Here is a 19,833-nt window from a genome sequence, read left to right as displayed (position 1 = left end):
TGTGGGGGGGTATGTTTTAAAATAAATAAGAAATCGTGGGATTTCTTTTCTTGTTGTCATTAGAAGTCTTTATTAAAATTTTTAAAGTGACCTGTTGGAAAAAAAAAAGAGTTTATTTGACTAAGACGATATTTCTTAGCTGAGGATGTTGGGCGCAGGCGAGGGTCATTCGCACCCTGTCGTGGAAGGCGGTTCTGAATTCCATCCCAGGGCTGCTGTCAGCTGTGCGGCTTGAGTTATATCTGTTCCTAAGTTTCCCCATATCTCAAATGAGTAGTCGTTAATAAATGTTCTCTATGACTCTCTCTAGTTACAAGTTCCACGACTCTTTTTCTAGTGGAGTCATTTTTCTTTGAAAGTGAAATGAGTTTTGTGCCTGCTTCGTGATACCTCGTTTTCCCTTTCCCACCTGCTCCTGTGACCCCGGGAAATGGGCCACGTGGGAAGGTTTACCCGCCGTCTGCCACTGTGTGCTGTGTGCCGTACCAAGCGTGTGCCTGCACCGTCACGACCTCGGCTTGGGGTCTCACACTGCCATTGATGAGTCTTGTGATTTATCGCCTAATGTCAAGCTAGCCATAGTACGGGAGTGAAGAGAATACTTACCCCGACAGAGCAGTCAGAACTGAGTGTGTACAGGGCTGAGCTCCACGCTTGGATGTTACAGAGTGCCCAGGAGTGACAGGATCAGTATTGCTAACATGCCCTTACCAGTGCCAGGCATGCAGAGGGCACAGAAGAACCGGTGGTCCCTTCTCTACCTTTATTTCCCCTCAGTTCAATCTGGGAAATGTTTCTACCATGTGTTATTAGATTCTTTCACTGTCATTTGTCTTCTTTAAAATGAGTTCGTGACGATCTTCCCATTTAAAAGCTTTTTTAAAAAAGCTGGGAGCGGGCCCGGGATTTAGCTCAGCAGTTTGGTGGCCTGCCTTGCAAGCACAAGGACCCGAGTTCAATGCCTGGTACAAAAAAAAAAAAATCTGGGAGCATGTGCAGCCTACAGAACAGTTTGGCTATTTGTCAACTTCTAAACAGATGAGTACCTCAGAAGTGATTTATTTCATTCCTAGCGTATCACCTAAAGGTTGTTAAAACTTTTTTTTTTTTTTGTCACTACTGGAGAGTTGAACCAATACCTTGCCCATGCGAGGCCAGCCCTGTACCACCGAGCTATCTCTACAGACTTTTTATTTCTTCTGTCGAGACAAAGCCTTGATAAGTTGCCAGGCTGGCTTTTTGAACTCACCATTCTCCTGCCTCTGCCTCCTGAGTAGCTGGAGTTACAGGTGTTAGTCACCATGCCCAGAGGTGAGAACATTCCGTATGAGATTCAGAGGGGTTAAGTAACTTCTGCAAGGTAACACAGCTAATAAGGAACCAAATATGTCGATGAGGCAGAGCCCCACTGGCTTAGGACTCCTGTGCAGGCTCTCAGTTTCCTGGTGCTTACAGCAAGGGTGCCCCTTTGGAGAGTATACAGATGGTGAGAGTCTGCAGGTTGATGAGCTAAGTGCCAAGCCCTTTGCCTGCGGCACAGTGGTGCCTCTGTTGGTGCCAGTTATTTATGTCTCTTCTCTGGAACCCGGAGAAGAATCAGGGTTTGCTCCCTCAGAGGAGCACACTCCCAGATCTGGGAAGGTCACACACTTGGGTGAGCAAGAGCCTACACACCCGGTCTAGAGAGGGAGCTGTTCTACCACACTCAAAGAAATCCAGCCCAGTGTTTCCAGATCTTACCAGTAGTCAGAAGAAACTCTCCACTCAGACGTGGTGGCACACACCCATAATCTCAGCACTGTGGGAGGCTGAGGCAGGAGGGTGGCAAGTTGGAGCCCAGCCTAGGCAATTTAGCAATTTAGCTAGCTAGACCTTGTCTCAAAATGTAAAAAATAAATACATGAAAAGGGCTGGGGGTATAGCTCAGGGCAAAGACGCTGGAGGAGAGAAACAAAAAAGAAGCTCTTTTATTAGGTGTCATTTCCTGATTTCTTTTTTAAAATGCAAACATATATCCTACGTTTTATATATACATATAACATGATAGGGAACCTACACCCGTACATTATACATCCCATCTCTTCTTTATCTCCCTTTCCCCTTTCCTCTCAAGCCCCCTCCCTTCCCTAATGCAAAAGCTGTTTCCACTTTTTCTTTGATTTTTTTTCTTGTCCCTTCCTTCCTTTTCCCCTCCCTCCTCCCTTTTTCCCTTCCCATTTTCCAACATCCTTTATATATTTTAGTCCTTATTTCCACTTTTGGTTTTTCACACCAGAGAAACAATGTGGTACTTAAACATGTGTGTCCGATTTATTTGAATTAAGAGTATGCTATCAAGGTCTATCCATTTAGCTATAAATGTCTCTCTCTCCCTGATTTCCAATATGTGATTTATTCATAAGCATTTTTGATGAACAAAACACACCTACCACTTTTAACCTCTGATTTACATAAGTGACAAGGACAGGTCTTTCTATTGCTAGCGACGGTCACTTCTGCCCCGGCCACTGGGAGAACCACCCTCTCGCAGAGGAAGAAGGGGCACGGTGCCCACTGGGCCATGCCAGGCACACCACTGCCCACTGCTGGACGATCTCTCTGCGCTGCCCTTCTGCAGGGCGCCCCATGCCCTCCCCAGGCGTCAGCCTGTCGTGGTTTGCGTTGTCCTCCCTGGGTGCGTGCGTGGCCGGGAGCAGCCGCTCTCCCACGTCAGTGGCATCATTTGGGCGGTCTGCCTGTTGGAACCCTTTTGCTTCCGTTTAGGTAGAGAAACCTGTGGTATCCTGTGAACATGCTCTTGCTTGTGAAAAGCGAAATCCAACTCAAGTTAGACTAAGACAGAAAATAAGTGGACCGTTCTAGGGATTCGGGCTGTTTCAGAGCACTCGAAGACAAGAATTCACCCAAACCTGTAGAAAGGATGAGAAGCGACTAGAAAGACATTAGGAGCCCTGAGAGCAACTCTTCCAGCTTTTCTTCACAGCCCCTTGATTTCTCATGCCTCTTTCTAGCGACTTATTTGTCTCTCTCATTCTTTCTGCAGAATTCTTCCACACACAGCACACAAAGAATGCCCCACCGTGACCAGGTTTTCATCCTGTCAGATTCAATTCCAAATTCCCTGACTAAAATTATGATTGGCCAACTTGGGTCAGGTGTCTATTCTTGGTCCAATCAGCTGAGGCCAAAAAATGCATCACGTTGTAAAAACATGGTCACCGTTGCTCTTGTTTGTAATGAAGTGGTTAGGTAGATTAATAAAGACATTTATTGTTTAATTGCTATAATAAAAATATGTTGCCAAAAGGAATATTGATTACTTCGAGGAAGGTCCAAAAGACAGTATCAAGGCAAAACACGATGATTGCTGAAGTCAAGAAATAAATTTACGGAGCTGGGGATTTAGCTCATTGGTTCTCTCACCTCTGCCTAGCAAGCACAAGGTCCTGAGTTCAATCCCCCTACAAAAAAAAAAAAAAAAAAAAAAAAAAAAAAAAAAGATAAGAAAAGAAACAAATTTATTTGGCTTATAGGACAACGCAGTGGCTTGAATTATGACATTGACTTTTATAACATTAATTCTTTAGTGGATTCTTATATTTTGATTGAGCATGATTTTATTATATTTTTCTGTAGGGCATGCACTTGGAGTTAACTTTTGTGTGTTGTTTTACAAAAGAAGTGGAATGGTATAAACAGAAACATTTATTTCCCTCTTTTTTCCTGCTATAATATAGAAAACATGGAAAAAAAGAGTGGCTTTTTTCTTTTCTTATATTTTCTTTTCTTTCTCGTGGTGCTAGGAACTCAATCAGGGCCTCACACAAACCCTTCATTACTGAACAGTACCTCCAGCCCCCTTATTCAAATTTGACTTGATTTTTTTTTTCTTGCCCAGGTAACTCTGAATAAATAATAACTGAAATCTCTACCTTGATTCACTGATCTCTAAAATAGGGATATTGTTTTGTCACTGATTTTTTTTTATGGAGCTTTAATGAAATAATATATGTAAATTGCCCAGTTTGGTTCATAGAACTTATAAAGTTTCATTCCTTTGCTTTGCCACTCAAGGTAGGTTTTGACTTTGGCATTGTAGAGTTAAGGAAATAATCTGTGGCCATGGGACAAAGTAAACTTGTCCAACTACTTAGCACTGCATCAGCAGTACTCATGGGCCATACCTGCGTAGTAGTACCATGGTCTAACCAGTTGAGCTAGTTTGCAGACCTTTAGAGCAGAGTTCAATAAAAAAATGTAAATCAAAAAAATTTTTGTTTTGCACTGGAAACAAGATTCTTATTGCACTGGGCCTCCATTTCCTTACCTGTTAAATGGGTATAAGGATACCAGTTCCAGAAGGTTAACTGTGCAGCTCAGAGATGTTACACATAAGACACTTAGGGTAGTGCTAGTAGACAGTCAGTAATTAGTTGACCTTTTTCTTTCTTTCTTTCTTCCTTTTTTCCTCAGATGGAGAGCCTTAAATTCCTGGGCTCAAGTGATCCTCCTGCCTCAGCTTCTTGAGGAGCTGGGATTATAGGCACATACACAGCACCTAGCTTTTATTTTATTTTTATTTTTCCTTTAGTACCAGGGATCAAACTCAGGACCTTGAGCTTACGAGGCAGGCGCAGCGCCACCAAGCTAAATCTGGGCCTTAGCTTTTCTTTTTAACTCGAGTTTATTCATGCCTGAGTTTGGTACAACGCCCAAGAAACAAAATACCGTGCAGGCTCCCCTTTTCCAAACATGACCCACATCTGTGGATGAAGCCGATGTGCACCGATCCTTGTAGTATTGCTTATATTGGCAAAACACTGGGGGCCTCCAGATGTGCTTCATCACTTTGTTATATGCACGCATGATGGCCTGATGCTATAGAATCTTGAGAAAGGAGGAAGTGTGCATATGCACCGCCAGCAGGAAGCGCTCCAAGAAATATTGAAGTAAAAACATAGGAGGCAAAACACTGAGTATAGCATGGTCTCCCTTAGACTGAAGAAGAAATTTTATGAATTTTATATGTATGCTGACACACATATACATGTATTACATTTCTAGATATTTGTACACATAAGAATATTGCGTATGTCCATATAAAAATAAAAAATATTTTTAAGCTGGGCATGATTGTTCACACCTGTTATCCCAGCACCATAGGAGGCTGAGGCAGGAGGATCACAAGTCAGAGCCCAGACTGAGCAACTTAGTGACCTACTGAGACCCTGGACTGGCTGAACTCAGTGCAAAGATGCCAGGTTCAATCCCAAGTACTGCAAAAAAAGATAGACCGATCTACTCTGTGTGTGTGTATGTGTATAATCCATAAATGTATATATCTGAAAATATACATAGAAGTAGTCTGTGAGGATTCTCTTTAAACCAACAGGGTGGTGATTTTGGCAGATAAAATGGTTTGGACCATGGGTTAATCAATAGGAGGGGGAGGCCCATCTTTGCATTCTGTGTTTTATTTCCATATTTTAAGGGATACTGCAATTTTAAGGTATAAAAAATGCTTAGCATTGGAAGTGTGTACATCAAACTGTTCTTAACTATGCATCCGAACTGTTCTGCGCTGTAGCTGATAAATTGGCTCGTTTTCCCAATTCTGGGACAAGCTACCCGACATAAAGGAAGAAAGGTTTTCTTTGGCTTTTGGTTCCAAAGGTTCCAGTCCATGGTTAGTTGGCCCCAAGGCAGATCATCACGGTGGAAGGGCCTGGTGCAGGAAAAGCTGCTCAACTCATGGTGGCCAGGAAGCAAAGCAGGCTGGAAAGAGCCAGAGAGGAAGGGGTTATGAGCCCGAGAGAGGTCCGCAGGTCACAGCCCTCAGCTGGGCCCCACCTCGTAACACCTATTCAGATATGCACTCGCCCTGTGTTAACCCACTGGCGATGTTACAGCCCTCCCAATCCAGTCACTTCTCCAAGGGATCTCTCGACCCAGTCCCACGAACAAGGTTAATCATCACAACACGCAGTGTCCTAAAAAGAGGACACATTTTCTGAAAATTAAGACATTCCATTTTAACTTTAGTGTCACGTTTCTCTTCTTGTAATTACAAATGCATCACATTTATGAAAACATATGCACAGTTAAAGGTGTTTTCATTTGAAAAATAAAATACCGATTTAACAAAAAACATGGTACTTTCCTTCGGGAAGGAGATCTACTTTTCCGTTTTAGTATATGTGCTGCTGAAGTGACCTACTTTTCATAGTGTGACTTTGTGTGCATTTTTTACTTCAGTAAAAGGGCCGTTATTTTTTCAATATATGGAGTGGCCTTTGCTTTTCATTTTTTCTTCTTTGAACCCCAAGTTAATGTTCTGTAAGAAATCTGCTTCTGGCCCCGGGGATTTAGTTCAGTGCTGCCACCATCTGCCTCGCAAGTGTAAGGTCCCATGTTCCATCCTGGATACCAAAAGAAAAGAAAAGAAATCGCTTCTATCAGGAGATGGTTGTACACGCCTGTGATCCCTGCTGAGGCAGGAAGAGCACTGAAAATTCAAGGCCAGCCTGGCCTTCATAGTGAGTTCAAGGCTACCCTGAACTATACAGCAAGTCTCTGCTCAAGAATCTGCTTCTGGACAAACATGTTGATGAACTCAGCCTTCAGGCTGAGCAATCCCACATGAAATAAATGAGAAAGCAAGTTTATAGGTGTGGACCCAGTGCCCGCCCTGACACACTCTTGCTGTCTTGTCCCCACAGATGACAGAAGGCAGGCACTGCCAGGTGCACCTCCTGGATGACAGGAGGCTGGAGCTGCTGGTTCAGGTAGGTGTCGCCCACCCTTTCGGAGTCCCAAGGTCTGTGCTCAGGCTCAGGAGTGGCTGCTGGAAAAAGGCAGCTGACAAGCCCCAAAACATGGCCCTGTCCGGCACCGTGGTTGCAGCCTGCTGACACGCATTTAGAGACAGGGGTTCCAGTCCTGGCTTGCGCGTTCCAGAGCTGTGTCACCCTGAGCGACTCTGACTCTTTTTGGTCAGTCAAGGCCTACAGTGTTCCCGGGAAAGGGTCATTGTGAGGTGGTCCCGCATTCTGCCACTTTCCAGCCACGTGGCCTTGTGTGAGTGAGACACTGGCTTCATTGGTTGTTGCCTGAGGTTAAGTCAGCTGTGAGCGCGGAACTAGGGTTAAATATATGATACCCTGTGAGTGATGATATTTCAATTTCTGATGCTTTCCTTTCTATGTGCCCAGCAGCCTGGACCATACGTCCTAAGAAGTTAAGGAAGGCCCTGCCAATGGGCCCTCTCTGGCTGGGTTAGACTTCTTCTGGCCACCCTGCCTTCTTGTCCTTCTGAGCCGTGGCCCCAGCCCCCGGTGTGCAGGCTTCCATTAGAATGAGAACAGTACAGCTGACTGTAGTTTCCCTGGTGTACAAATTGTAGTCTGGATTTCTGCCCGTTTTTGTTTTTTCTTTTCTTCCTTCTCCCTTTTCCTTCCTTCCTCTCTCCATCCTCCCCTCCATCCCTTCTTTCCTTCCTACTCTCCTTCAAATCAGGCCCATCTTTTCTTCTCCAGCAGAAGAGCCCCAGCCTTTAGACTGCCGTGCAGTCCCTGAACTCTGACTCAGGGTTCAGAAGGTTCCGTCCTGTGTCCCCTCCTGCAGGCCCCTTTCCTTCCCTAGTTCCTGCAGACCCAGCAACTGTCATTCCTCTGCACATCCTGGCAGAGTCCTAACCTTGTTTCCCCTGCCAGGTCCAGAGCTCCCCAAAAGCTTGTAGGTTGGATCCCCTGCTTGATACTCAGCCTGACAGTACTTCGCAGAGGTCTTTCAGTGGCTCCATCCATAGAGAGAAACGGACATCTCAGACTTCAGAAGGAGGCAGAACCAGGGTCAAGACTTTGGCTGAAACAGTGCCACGTCAAGTGAGACGCCAGCCTCTTTGCCTTGGTTGGCTCATTTATGAGATGGACGTAAAAAGCCCGATCTCAGGGGCTCATTATTTATTGTAAGGATTGAGTGAAGGTATATAAGTTCAGGACGATAAATGGTAACTCCCTGCAGCCCTGCAACCTTGAGTTGTGAGCCTGTTCGACTGGTGACCGCCAGTCAGAATTAGTCCTACAATTTTTTTGTGATATTTCAGGTGACTAGGAGGGAGGCGTTTAATATCCCTCACCTTGATCACTAGTGTCATGCTACATATAAAAGAGTATTTTGTCCAAACACCAACATATTAGTAAGCGCACTGTTACCTTAGAGGGGGAAAAAGGTACTCAGGTGAATTGCAAATCCATGAAGGACGAAATATCTCATTGATATTCTGGGCCCCGTCTCTGCTCCTTCCCAGAACTCTTGCAGAACATTCTGTAGTGAACCTGATCGGCAAGTGGGGGTGGGTATTTAACCACAGCGGCAAGTGAAAGCCAAAGAAAGGGGCCAAAGAAAGTGGCGCCGATATGAGCAAGAGGTAACCGAATTGCTTCTAATCAGATTTTTTTATTTTAATAGCCCAAACTTTTATCAAGGGAATTGCTGGACCTTGTGGCTTCGCATTTCAACCTGAAAGAAAAGGAGTATTTTGGAATAACATTCGTAGATGACACGTAAGTGTTTTAACAGTTTTCATTTATTTACTTTTTGCTAGGACTACCCCCTGGCTAACAAAATTCATGACTAACAAAAGTAAAAACAAAAATGAACAAAAAAAACACTTCAGGGACTTGAGGATGTCCAGCTTAAAGATTTCTTAATACAGGATTTTCCCCCCAGCACAATTGCAAAGGGAGAAGAAAAGGAATATTAGCCATTTGAAAAACTCAAAATATTATCCTAAGTGTTATAGAAATTTATGGTAACAAATTTGGAACTCTCAGCTGGGGTCTGGTTTTACATGCTTCTCAGTGTGGTCGGACTTGCTCATGTAGCTCATGTAGCCATGATAGAAATACTAAGTTTTTCTTCACTCATCTTGAAACTAAATTAATGTTATAGACATAAGTATATGGTTTGATATGGAATGAACTTCCTCACAGAAACCTAGGTCTGTTTCATATTGCCCTTTTGCTTTATTTTTCTTCTTCTTCTTTTTGCTATTTGATCCTTTTTATATATATACTGGGGCTTGAACTCAGGACCTCACACTTACAAGGCAGACTCAGTGTCACTGAGCTAAATCTTTGGCCCCCAATTAGATCCTCTGAAATTGTTGGTTATTGTGTGTGTGGATATATGTGTATGGATATATTTTTCTCAAAAATTTAAATTGTCAATGAAATGAGGCTGATATGATATGTAAAAACAAATCCCTAAAGATTTAAAACTCTCTGGAGTTACTAGCTCTTTTCTTTGTGCTGTTTGTGCATGTGCATGTATGTGTGTGTCTGTCTGTCTGTCTGTCTGTCTCATTGGCAGCCTAATTTGCCTATATTTTATGTGGCCGGATATATATTATCAGTGAAATCCTTCCGCATTCTGGACACAATTTCCAAAGAGTTCCTTAAATATTAAAATTTGAGAAAATATGTTCCAGACACAAAATATGTTGGCCAACTATCCCAGCGTTCTTTCCATAACTCTCTCAGTTTAAGTGTTTTTCATTTCTTGAGTTCAATCAGGTGGAAAATAATTTCAAAAAGGAGTTAATTTGTGTTCAACACCAGGTGGCTTCTAGCTGTTTTCGGCCTAGGTGGGCTATTAGCCTAGGACCTTTAGATGCGGCCAACAGCCTCAGGGTCTACAGGCTTTGGCCAGGTAAAATTCAGGGACCTATTAGGAGATGTAGAAAGCCTTGAAAATGTGGGTTCTCGACTCATGATGTTTCCTGAGTATGGTGCAGCAAAACAGAAGAAAATAACTGGGCATCACCTACTTCCTGTGATGCAAAGAAACATCTTTTCACGACTTGATCTTCCCTCTTCCGTGATCTTCCCTCTGCTGGGTGAAATGGGAAATACAACTGTTCACTGGCACAGTTGCGGCCAGAAAGCCAAAACCGGTTCATGCGAATATGTGATCTCACACATGCACACACTCACACACACACTCACACACACACACACACACGTTGAACCTGGAAACAAATGAAGGACTAGCAAGCAGTACAAGCCATAAAGCCATAAATACATAATGGCTGGCTGTAATTGCTGTAAGCACTATAATTTAGGAGAAGGTCACATAGAGTTGAGACTAAAAGCATGGCTACCAGACTCGTTTATTTGTTCAACAAATATTTCTTGAGTGCCCACTACCAGCCAGATGTTGCTGTATGTCCGGGGATTCAGCTGCGAGTGACACAGACAAGGTCTCTGCTTCCGTGGAGTTTCTGTTGCAGGGCTGTAGTCAACCATAGCAAGCAAGCACAGATACATGAGAAAACACCACAAGTCTAACTGAGTAACAAAATGAGAGGCCATGTCAGAAGTGGGGAGAGGCCATTTTAAACACAGTGGGGCAGGATGGTGTCTACAGGGTGACCCCCAGTGAAAAGCAGGCACCAATTCTGCAAAAGCACGCTCTCCTACTGTGTCCAGCCCCGGGCTTTCCCCTCATTGCCAGGCCTGTGACCGTAGACAATCACTGCCCGAGAATGACTGCTTGCCAGTGGTTAACTGTAATCCCAGCTACTTTGGGGGCTGAGGCAGGAAGGTCACATGTTTGAGCCCGAGCTGGACAACTTGGCAACTTAGAGAGACCCTGATCCCCATTAGAAATGGGGGAAAAAAAGACAAGAGCAGAGAGGGAGGCAAGAGGCAGACATCGTAGAAATTAGTAGCTATGTGATTTTAGGGCAGTTATTTGACATCACTGACATTCGAGTTTTCTCATCTGTACCATGGACATCGTAAGAACACCTATCTAGTAAGTACCATGTAGGGGATCTACAATAGGGTACTGGGATTATATACGACTAGTCCACCAAGCCAGTTATATGAAGCCACAGCACAGGCACAGAGAACGGGTGCTCCTGTTGTTAGTAGTCATGGCAACAAGAGAATGGGCAGAGAGGTGCAGGGGGACGGGAAGGCCTTCTCACAGGAAAAGGTTACTAGAATGTGACCTAGCAGGTGGACTTTAGATGGAGGGAGAGGACATGAGACATGGCCTTGCAGGCAAGAGTCAGTTGGGGGCAGGGGCACAGACACACGACGCGTTTGCCCAGTGTGAAGATACCAGCCCAGCCATGGTGGAAGAGGTGAGCAGAGGACAAAATCACAGGTGACCTGTGAGTCACGGAGGTTGGGGAGCCACCCCCAGGCTGGAAGGATGCCACACAGAGGAGGAACAGATTTGTGAGCGCGGTGCCAAAGGCTTCTCAGGCTGCAGGACTCATGCTGGGCTGGAAAAGAAGGTTCTGGACACCCAAGGGCTTTTGGGAAAGCTCAGAACTCAGATGAATAACAGCCAGACCCCAGACTGTGTGTAAGTCAGGCAGTCAGACTTCTTCAGAAGGAAGAGGAATGATGGCAATGACGGACGTTGAGGACCCAGGCCACCCTCCCTGTGTGCAGGGCATTTCTCTCCAGAACGATATCAGCTGAAGATTGCCAAGCTCTCCCCCAGGTATCTGCTTGGGCTCCCACTGGCAAGGCTCAGATTTTCCTCCAGCTTTGGCCCCAACGTGTCCTCCCCACCCAGCACTCCCCTGTAGGTGACAGCACCATCTATTTCTAGCTCTGGCTACATCTACTTTTGCAAGTTTGAGTTGGCTTTTGGGAGGGAGGGAATTTGCCATTTCCACCTTGCTGGGTAACAGGCCTGGAAAATCGCTTATGTCTGAAGGTGTCTCCCTGGAATGTCTCAGTCACAAGGCTAGTTTTTGCTTTTGTTTTGTTTTGTTTTTTTTCATCTGGCACATATATTTGGAAAGCACTTTTTCAGCACTCTCCTCCTCCGCCCACATGAAACCACTGAATGGGGTCCCTCCCAGGGCGCTGTCTGAATGGCCTTTTCCATCCCAGATGCCACATGAGCCTTGCGCTTTTGGTAAACTTTAGAGTAAGCTGAAGCTCAATGTGACATTTGGCCAATGAAACTAGCTAGTGTCTGTACCCCAGCCCGTAGACCAAGGGCAGAAATGGAAAAATAGTCTGCAGTTACATAACAGGAGTAGTAACGGCAGCCAGCAGAAACAAATCCAGAGGGGGAATTAGAGAGGAGATTCCCATATGGTACCGTACTGTCCCTAGTGCCTTCCAGATCTGGGTGCAGGGTGCAGCTCCCTCCCCTAGAGGGCAGTCTCGCCCTCCTGAGGTAGGAGCCCCTTTAGAGCCTGGGCATGGTTTTTATCACTTCCCCCATTTCATGTTTTTCCCTTTCCACGCTTTGAAAGACTGCTGAGTATGCTCTGTTTATGAGGAAATGACAAATAGGCTTTACAACACAGCTGTGACTTCCCATCACTGTCCCTTCGATAGCCTGAAATGATGGGCCCGCCCCTGATGTAATTAGGTCCAAAAAGAAAAGTTTGCTTTTTGGTTTGTCTGCACAGCCTGATAGGGTCAGATACTCACTATGTAGCCCAGGCTAGTCTTGAACTCACAGCGATCCTCCTGTCTCAGCCTCCCGAGTGCTGAGATCACAGGTGTGTGCCACCCTGTCCAGCTCTAGCATATACTTTTAAAAACTATTTCACATACACACGTAGACCTCAGAAATGTTAAATGTCATAGTTGAAGCCAGTGTTTTTTTCCCACTCCAATTAGTGCATTCACTGGGGATAACTCGTCTTAGTAGCTGGCTTTAAATCTCGCCAGAACCAGACCTAAACTTCGCACCCCTATTTAATAGTGCTTTCCCTGTGCATCTGTGGCTCACCTAATTGGTTTGTGCTGTATATGTTATTGTAAATTTGCTTCTTCCATTTTTATCTATACAAGTTTATATAAATTATGCCTTTTAAACAATGCCACATCTTTTCAACACAAAAATAAAGGACAATCCAAAGTTCACTCCATTTACCGTAAGAAAACTTTTGAGACCAGATACTAGACAATACAGTATTTCCTGTGTTTTAAGACACACATTTGACTATGTCAGATTGGGATTGTCTTTAGATCAATGGTATCCTGCTGTGTATAATAGCACACGCCTGTAATCCCAGCACTCAGGAGGCTGAGACAGGAGGATCGCCATGAGTTTGAAGCCAGCCTGGCCTACATCATGACTTCAAGGACTGAACTATGTAGGGAGACCCTGTCTAAATGAATAAATATCAATAGCATCCTAAACTTGAAATATAGAGTAAAAATTCCTTAATTCCAACTCTTTAAATCTCCCCCACTCCCTTAGCCACAAAAGCAGACGTTTTAAGATGTTCTTACATCAGGTATATCAGCTTATTTATCTTTATTATATCCCTCCAAGCAAATCTAGAGGTAATTATGAGTGGCCTTATCTTGTAACTGTGGAAGCAAAGACACATTGTTTTCCTATTAAGGAAATCCAGGTTCAAATCCCAGCTCTGCTGCGCTCCTTGCAGAGTTAGTGTAAAATATCACTTTAACAGGTAAGAAGTTCTAAGATGGTGAACAAAGAATAATTATTCAATAAAGAGAACTATACCTGGTTTTCCTATCTACTTAGGAATGCAGCTTAAAATCTTCTGATTTATTTTTCTCCAGTACAGGGGATTGAACCCAGGTTTTAAGCTAAGCTACATCTTCAGCAGTTTGTTTGTTTTTTTTTTTTAATAGGGTCTCACTAAGTCACTAAATTGCCCTGGCTGGGTTTAAACTTACGTTCTTCCTGCCTCAGCTTCCCAGACTGCTTGGGATTACAGGCTACAACACCAAAACTTGATTTCATCTTATATTATTTACTCAGGGACCAAATAGGTTGAAAAATGCCTTCCAGCCCGTTACAGATTTTGCTACAAACTGGCACCACTCATCTGCAAGAGCACGCTTTTAAACTGGATTTTATGTAAGCAAAGAAAGTGGCCTCTGCATGGGCTAGTTAGTTGGACAACCTCGGAAGAGTGAAAACAATCCAGTGTGGTGGACCCTTTTGAGCCCTCGGGGGTGCAAATCTAGAGAAAGCTGTTTACACCCGCGAACTTGGTGAGGCTCTTGAGTAAATAAGCGATTGCCTAAATATTGGTAAGTCCGTATGGTGCACACAGAAAGAGCAGAGAAATGTTTGTCCCTGTACATTTTTAAAGGCTGTGGTAGTGGATCCACAGTCTGTGGCCATACTACCCTGAACACATCGATCTCGGCTGATATTGGGACCTGTGTCTGTTTCATTTCTAAGCCAGAAGTTTTCCCCTCCTTGGCTAAAATATTTCATATTTAATAAGAATTTAAAGATTAAATAATGTTGCGCAGTTTTTCACCTCTCCAGAGTAGCCGATGCTAGCAGTTTCTCATCCTCTCAGAGAATTTTTCTATGTGGATGCCCTATATATCAATTCTTTTAATTCCTGTATAATAATGGCAATATACTATACTTGTCTTACTTTTTAAAGTTTAATGTTGTGTCTCAAAGATTGTTCGTGGCTAGTTTGTGAACAGGCTGTGTGTGAACAGCATATTTAAGACTCCGTTTTAGCTCAGTGTAGAGCTTTAGATCATTATTTTAACAAAACCCTTCAGGACATATAGGTGATTGCTGGTCCTCCTGCGAATGCTGATAATGCTATGGCGAGTGGGTTTGTGCATAGACCAGTTTTGAAGTACGCGTGCTATCTCCATAAGCTCCTGGGACTGGAAATGCTGCGTCGGGGGCAGGTGTGTCTGTGATTTGCCATGGGTGGTACTCTCTGCCTCAGCTTCTGAAAGTAGCTGTTTCCCTCCAGCTCTGCCTGCACTGTGTGTTAGCCAGCCTTTCACTGAACACTTTTTCTTTGCTTTGCTCTCACAGAGGTCAGCAGAACTGGCTGCAGTTAGATCACCGCGTTCTCGACCATGATTTGCCCAAGAAGCCAGGCCCAGCAGTTTTGCATTTTGCTGTCAGGTAGGTGTGCAGCAACGTATCCGACGTCCTTTTGCTTTTGTTTTAGTGGGATTATCTTTTAGAGACAAACAAGAGGCCTATCGAAACATCCTATGGGAGGAGTTCTTTATAGCCTTGGCCTGGGGACCAAGTTACCGTAGATACTGTGTAGGGCTGTTTTCTTTGACGATAAAGGATAAAATCACCTTCCTTAATTTCTCAAGCCTCTAAGATCAATTTAAGGCAGAAAAACATGAGTGATGTATTTTAATATATAAGCCTGTTTCTTAATATGCTTTCCGGTTCCCTCTGATTTAAAACATGGCAAACAATTGCTGTTACGTTTTTTATTAGAATAATGTTTTCTAGAGACTTGAAAATAATTGAAATTTATACAGTTTCACGCTTTCATTGGGATGGGAGACGAAGCACATGCAAATGCTTGTGGAAAGAATTATCTTAACAGTTGAGAGATCAGAATTCGGTTTGCATGCAGAGAGACTACTGAAAACAATTCCTGGGACCCCTGACTTGTTCTCTGAGCTCCGTGAGGGCACGTGCCTTAGCCATGTCCTGAAGAGAATGCGTTTAACCAAGCCAGTGGTTTTGCAAAGCCAGCTTATCACAGGAATGTTTAGCGTGAACTGTTGCCCCCTAGAGTAAGTAGAACCCTGGGAGAAGCTGACACCCATGTGTGACCCTCTCCTTAGCCCATGGAGTACACAGAACATTGCCAGTTGAGAGGAAAGCCCCTTCCTCCTAAGCTCTGGCACTCTCTGCTCGATAAGAATTTCATTTCCTAGGCTGGGCATGGTGGCGCATGCCTGTAATCCCAGCACTCCGGAGGCTGAGGCAGGAGAATCGCTGTGAGTTCGAGACCAGCCTGGGCTACGTATAGTGAGTTCCAGGTCAGTCTCAACTACATAGTGAGACCTGGTCTCAAAAAAACCAAAAACAAACAAAAAATCAATTTCATTTTCTGGCCTACAGCCAAATATGATTTTAAAAAATTAACTTAGGTGGTAGCTTTCTCACCAATGTAGTTTATTTTCATAAACCTATATCAGCATAAGAATGGCCCAGTATTCTGAGATCATGTTTTCTATCATGATGGTAGAAGATTTCTTCTGTTTTCTATATGACCTGGTAAATAATTTTTTTTTTCTTTTTGGTTTTTTTTGAGACAGGGCCTCACTAAGTAGTGCAGACTGGCCTCAAATTTGAGGTGATCCTCCTGCCTCAGCCTCCCACCCAGTACCTTGATTGCTGGTATTACAGGTGTGTACACCATGCCTGGCTCATTTTTCTTTAATCTAGTCTGCTTTATGAAATCTGAAAGGGTGAGAATAATATGTCCTCATATTTTTTTAAAAAAATCTATGAATTGATGATCATTATAGTCACTCTTTCTTATTCAGCAAATAAAGTATTGACAATAATCTCCAATTTCAATTTTTTTTTTTTCCTACCAGAAATCTTGTTTTTTTTTTCTTTTCTTTTCTTTCATGGTGCTAAGGATCAAACCCATGGCCCCACACACATTAGACTTGGCTGAGCCACACGCTACACCCCCGGCCCTCCGAAGTCAGAGTTTTAAAACCCTGGAAGGAAGACACATAAGTGATGATTTGTGTGTGAACAAATCATCAATATGAAAAAGTGCCCTGTAATCATAAAGGAAAAAATCAGCGTTTCCTGAAAAAAATGTGACATTAATGCTTTGCTCTTTGGAAATGGAGAAAAATAGCCACCAGCAAGTGAGAAAGTTACATATTCATTATCAATCAGCAGTCAGAGAACCAAAAAGTGTGTTTTATGTAGGGAAAACACTTCCGCATAAACAAAATGGTTTTTTCCCACAATGCATTGCATTATTGCCTTAAACCTTTCAAACTATGTGAATGTGCAAAGTAAAAAGTAAAAAAATACTCTTCACAAGCCCCGGATGGCCACTTTCCACTCTAATCTTTTCCCATCTATTTCTTGACATGACAATGGTGGCTCATGTCTGTAATCCTGGCACTTGGGAGGATGAGGTAGCAGGATTGCGAATTCCAGCCCAGCCTAGGCAACGCAGGAAGACCTCTTCTCAAAATGTGAAGGGGGACTAGGTGTATAACTCAGGGTGAAAGTCTTGGGTTCAATCCCTGGTACCTCAATAACAACAGAAACAACAGCAACAATAATATATTTCTCCTCACTTCTATAATTCAGCTCCCCAGTCTCCTACTCAGCACTCAGGCTATTTCAAATTATTTATATTCAAGTTAGTCCTTAGGGCCGGGATTTGGCTCAGTGGTCCCGCTGCCTGCTTCCAAGGGCATAGGGCCAGAGTTCGAACCCCGGTACCGAAAAAAAACAACGCACAACCATAAAGTTGGTCCTTGTACTTTTGTATTCGTGCATATTTTCATTAGTGGTACGAGTCAGTGAAAGCATATGTCCTTGGAGAGTCTCACCAGTACTGTTTATTTAGTAGCCAGAGCTGTGTACTGGTTCTTTGCTAGCTGTTATCTGTTCTCTCTTGGGTCTGAAAACACCAGAGGAGAAAAGCCTTTACTCCTTCCTGGTCAGTCATTCCTAAGGCTGCTCTATCTTTGCCAGCAGGTTCCTGGGATTCCAGAGTGGCCTGCCGCTGGGGCAGGGGCCTCCACCCTACCTTAGTGTTATCTGGAGAGTGTCCAATAATCAGTTGGCTTTACAGAGTACTTTCCCCTAACTACTTGCATGTTTGAAATGCTTATCAAGGTTTTAATTATTCACTTAATTCATCCTCCCAACAGGCTAGTGAGATCATTATAGTCTTTGTTATTATTCCAATTAATTAATTGGTGCTACTCCATTTAAATTAATGATAAAGCAAAACCACACACCAAAGAACTGACAGAGGTCACTGAGAGGAACAGAGCTCTAGGCAGGGTGAATGGGTGAGGTTATCACAGGGCCCTGTGAAGTCAGGCGCCTCCCATTAGTAGAAAACAGAATTGGTTGTGTTTCTATTCCAGGAGACATTGCCAGCTACCCTCTCTGAGTTGTCTGCGAAATAACAACAAAATGTGTGATTCTGCTCTCTTCGGATGTCTGATCATCATAAGAGTCTCTGAAGTGCAGGGACCTCTCTTAAGATCAGGCCACCCTCTCCTCCTGTCTCAGGAGCCCCTCAGCCACCAACACTGCAGAGTGTGGTCACCAAGTAGTTAAGACACAGCAAAGGTTTCCCTCCTGGGGTCGCGTGTCTCGCAGGGACCTGCATCATTGCTGTTTTAATGCAAACATTTACCAATATCCCTATGCCAACCGCGCAGATAGGGCCAATAAGTTATTGTGCTTTGACAGGGAACAGGGAATCACTTTAATGAAAACAATTCAACGAAAAAGTGCTTTGCATTACATTTCAGAGTTTTTCCAGGAGAGTCTGGGACTTATCCAAATCATCTTGGGAAAGTTTTGAAATTATACAATGACTCTCCTTCAGCCCCAAATCCCCCGACTTGTTCTTATTCCTGACCCAGATCTTGCTACAGTGTGCCGTGGGGCAGGAGTGCGTTGCCAAGACAGCTCTCCACCCGTCTGTCCCCTTATACATCGCTGCTTCGGTATGTCACTGTTATCGGGTGTTGTCATGGCTCTGGCTCTCGGGCTCTTGGGTGACAAGATGTGTTATTTCTGCAAAAAGAAGATAGTGAACAGAAGTCGTCAGATAAATGTGGAGAGATACTTGCGCTGTGGGGAGAAGTTCAAGTTATCACAGTAGGGTTTTATTTTTCAGTCGGTGTGTTTCACAAATACATATCGGTAAGAGAGTGTCGGGAGGCATCACACCAAGCTGTAAAGAGTCAGATCTTCCTTGCTTGTTTTATTGACTGGCTACAGTGTGTTCCATGCTGTTTCAGCTCTAGGAAGGGCAACAGCACGCAAGACTGATGGGCACGTGGATTCCCGGTACTTCTAGTTTGTTCAGTCACCTGCTAAGTAGTCCCTGGGTTCCTACCATGTGTCAGGCCCAGTGCTACACAGATGCTGGGGGTGCAGCAGTGGCCGAAGAGAATGACACCGTCCTGCTGTTGCTGTTGCCCCGTGGGAGGAGGCCGCTTCTCAAAAGGTTGTCGCACACAGTCTATGAAGTTAGCCACTCCTCAAGGGGTCTCCAGCCTCCGATTGGGAGAAAGCAGAGCGGGTGGAATTCTGAGGGGATCATTAGGGAAGAGGAGTCGGAATGCCGATGAAACCAGGCCTGTCATTTAATAGAATGGGCCAAATCAACTTCTCAAGAAGCTGGCACTGAGCAGGTAGGGGCTGAGGCAGGAAGGACAGCCCTCTGGGAGGTTCACACCAGGCAGGGACCAGCAGGTGTGTGAGCTCTGTGGTGGGAGCATGCCTGGTGCTCACCAACCCTAGGAAGGAGTGTTCGGTGCGTCAGAGAGTCGTCCTCTGATTTCTGTTTTAAACACCCTGGCTCAGCATTGAGAATAGAGCAGGAATCATGGGGGACGCCGTGGGGCTAATTAGGAAGCTGTTTTGTGGGTCCCTGCAGGAAATAACTGGGGTGGACGAGACCACCACGTTCCATAGTCACTGGAGGTGGGGAATGTGGTCTCGGGCAGGTCCGTTGTGAGTATTCAAGAGAGAGAAGGGGACACAAAATGACTGCAAACCTTATGTAAACGAAGTTGTAAGGTTTATGCACAAGAAAAATACTATCCAGTTTTGCTCTCAAAAAGTTTTCTCACAGCCACATGTGCTGGCTCACATCTGTAATCTCAGCACTCTGGGAGGCTGAGGCAGAAGGATTGCAAGCTCAAACTCAGCCTGGACAACTTAGAAACTTAGCAAGAACCTGTCTCAAAATAAAAATAAATAAGTATAAAGGGGTGAGGATAGAGTGGATGTGAAAGCTTTGTGTTCAATCTCTAGTACGGCAAAAAAAAAAAAAAAAAAATT

At 44.2% G+C, this 19,833-nt stretch overlaps 1 protein-coding gene across 4 annotated transcripts in view; it reads left to right on the top strand.

Annotated features, from left to right (window-relative positions):
- Frmd4b (FERM domain containing 4B) overlaps positions 1 to 19,833 on the top strand; it is a 229,964-nt gene that overhangs the window by 98,366 nt on the left and 111,765 nt on the right. For all 4 annotated transcript variants that reach the window (XM_010635994.3, XM_019209337.2, XM_010635978.1 and 1 more), the window contains exons 2-4: positions 6,720 to 6,785; positions 8,470 to 8,564; positions 14,821 to 14,913. In XM_010635994.3, coding sequence (XP_010634296.1) covers positions 6,720 to 6,785; positions 8,470 to 8,564; positions 14,821 to 14,913 — 254 coding nt within the window. The remainder of the gene's footprint in view (positions 1 to 6,719; positions 6,786 to 8,469; positions 8,565 to 14,820; positions 14,914 to 19,833) is intronic.

Source organism: Fukomys damarensis, unplaced genomic scaffold (assembly GCF_012274545.1).
Source record: "Fukomys damarensis isolate Sample0158 unplaced genomic scaffold, DMR_v1.0_HiC HiC_scaffold_28, whole genome shotgun sequence".
Taxonomy (NCBI): Eukaryota; Metazoa; Chordata; class Mammalia; order Rodentia; family Bathyergidae; genus Fukomys; species Fukomys damarensis.
Note: the sequence above shows the minus strand (reverse complement) of the source record. Positions and strands in the feature narration are given on the sequence as shown.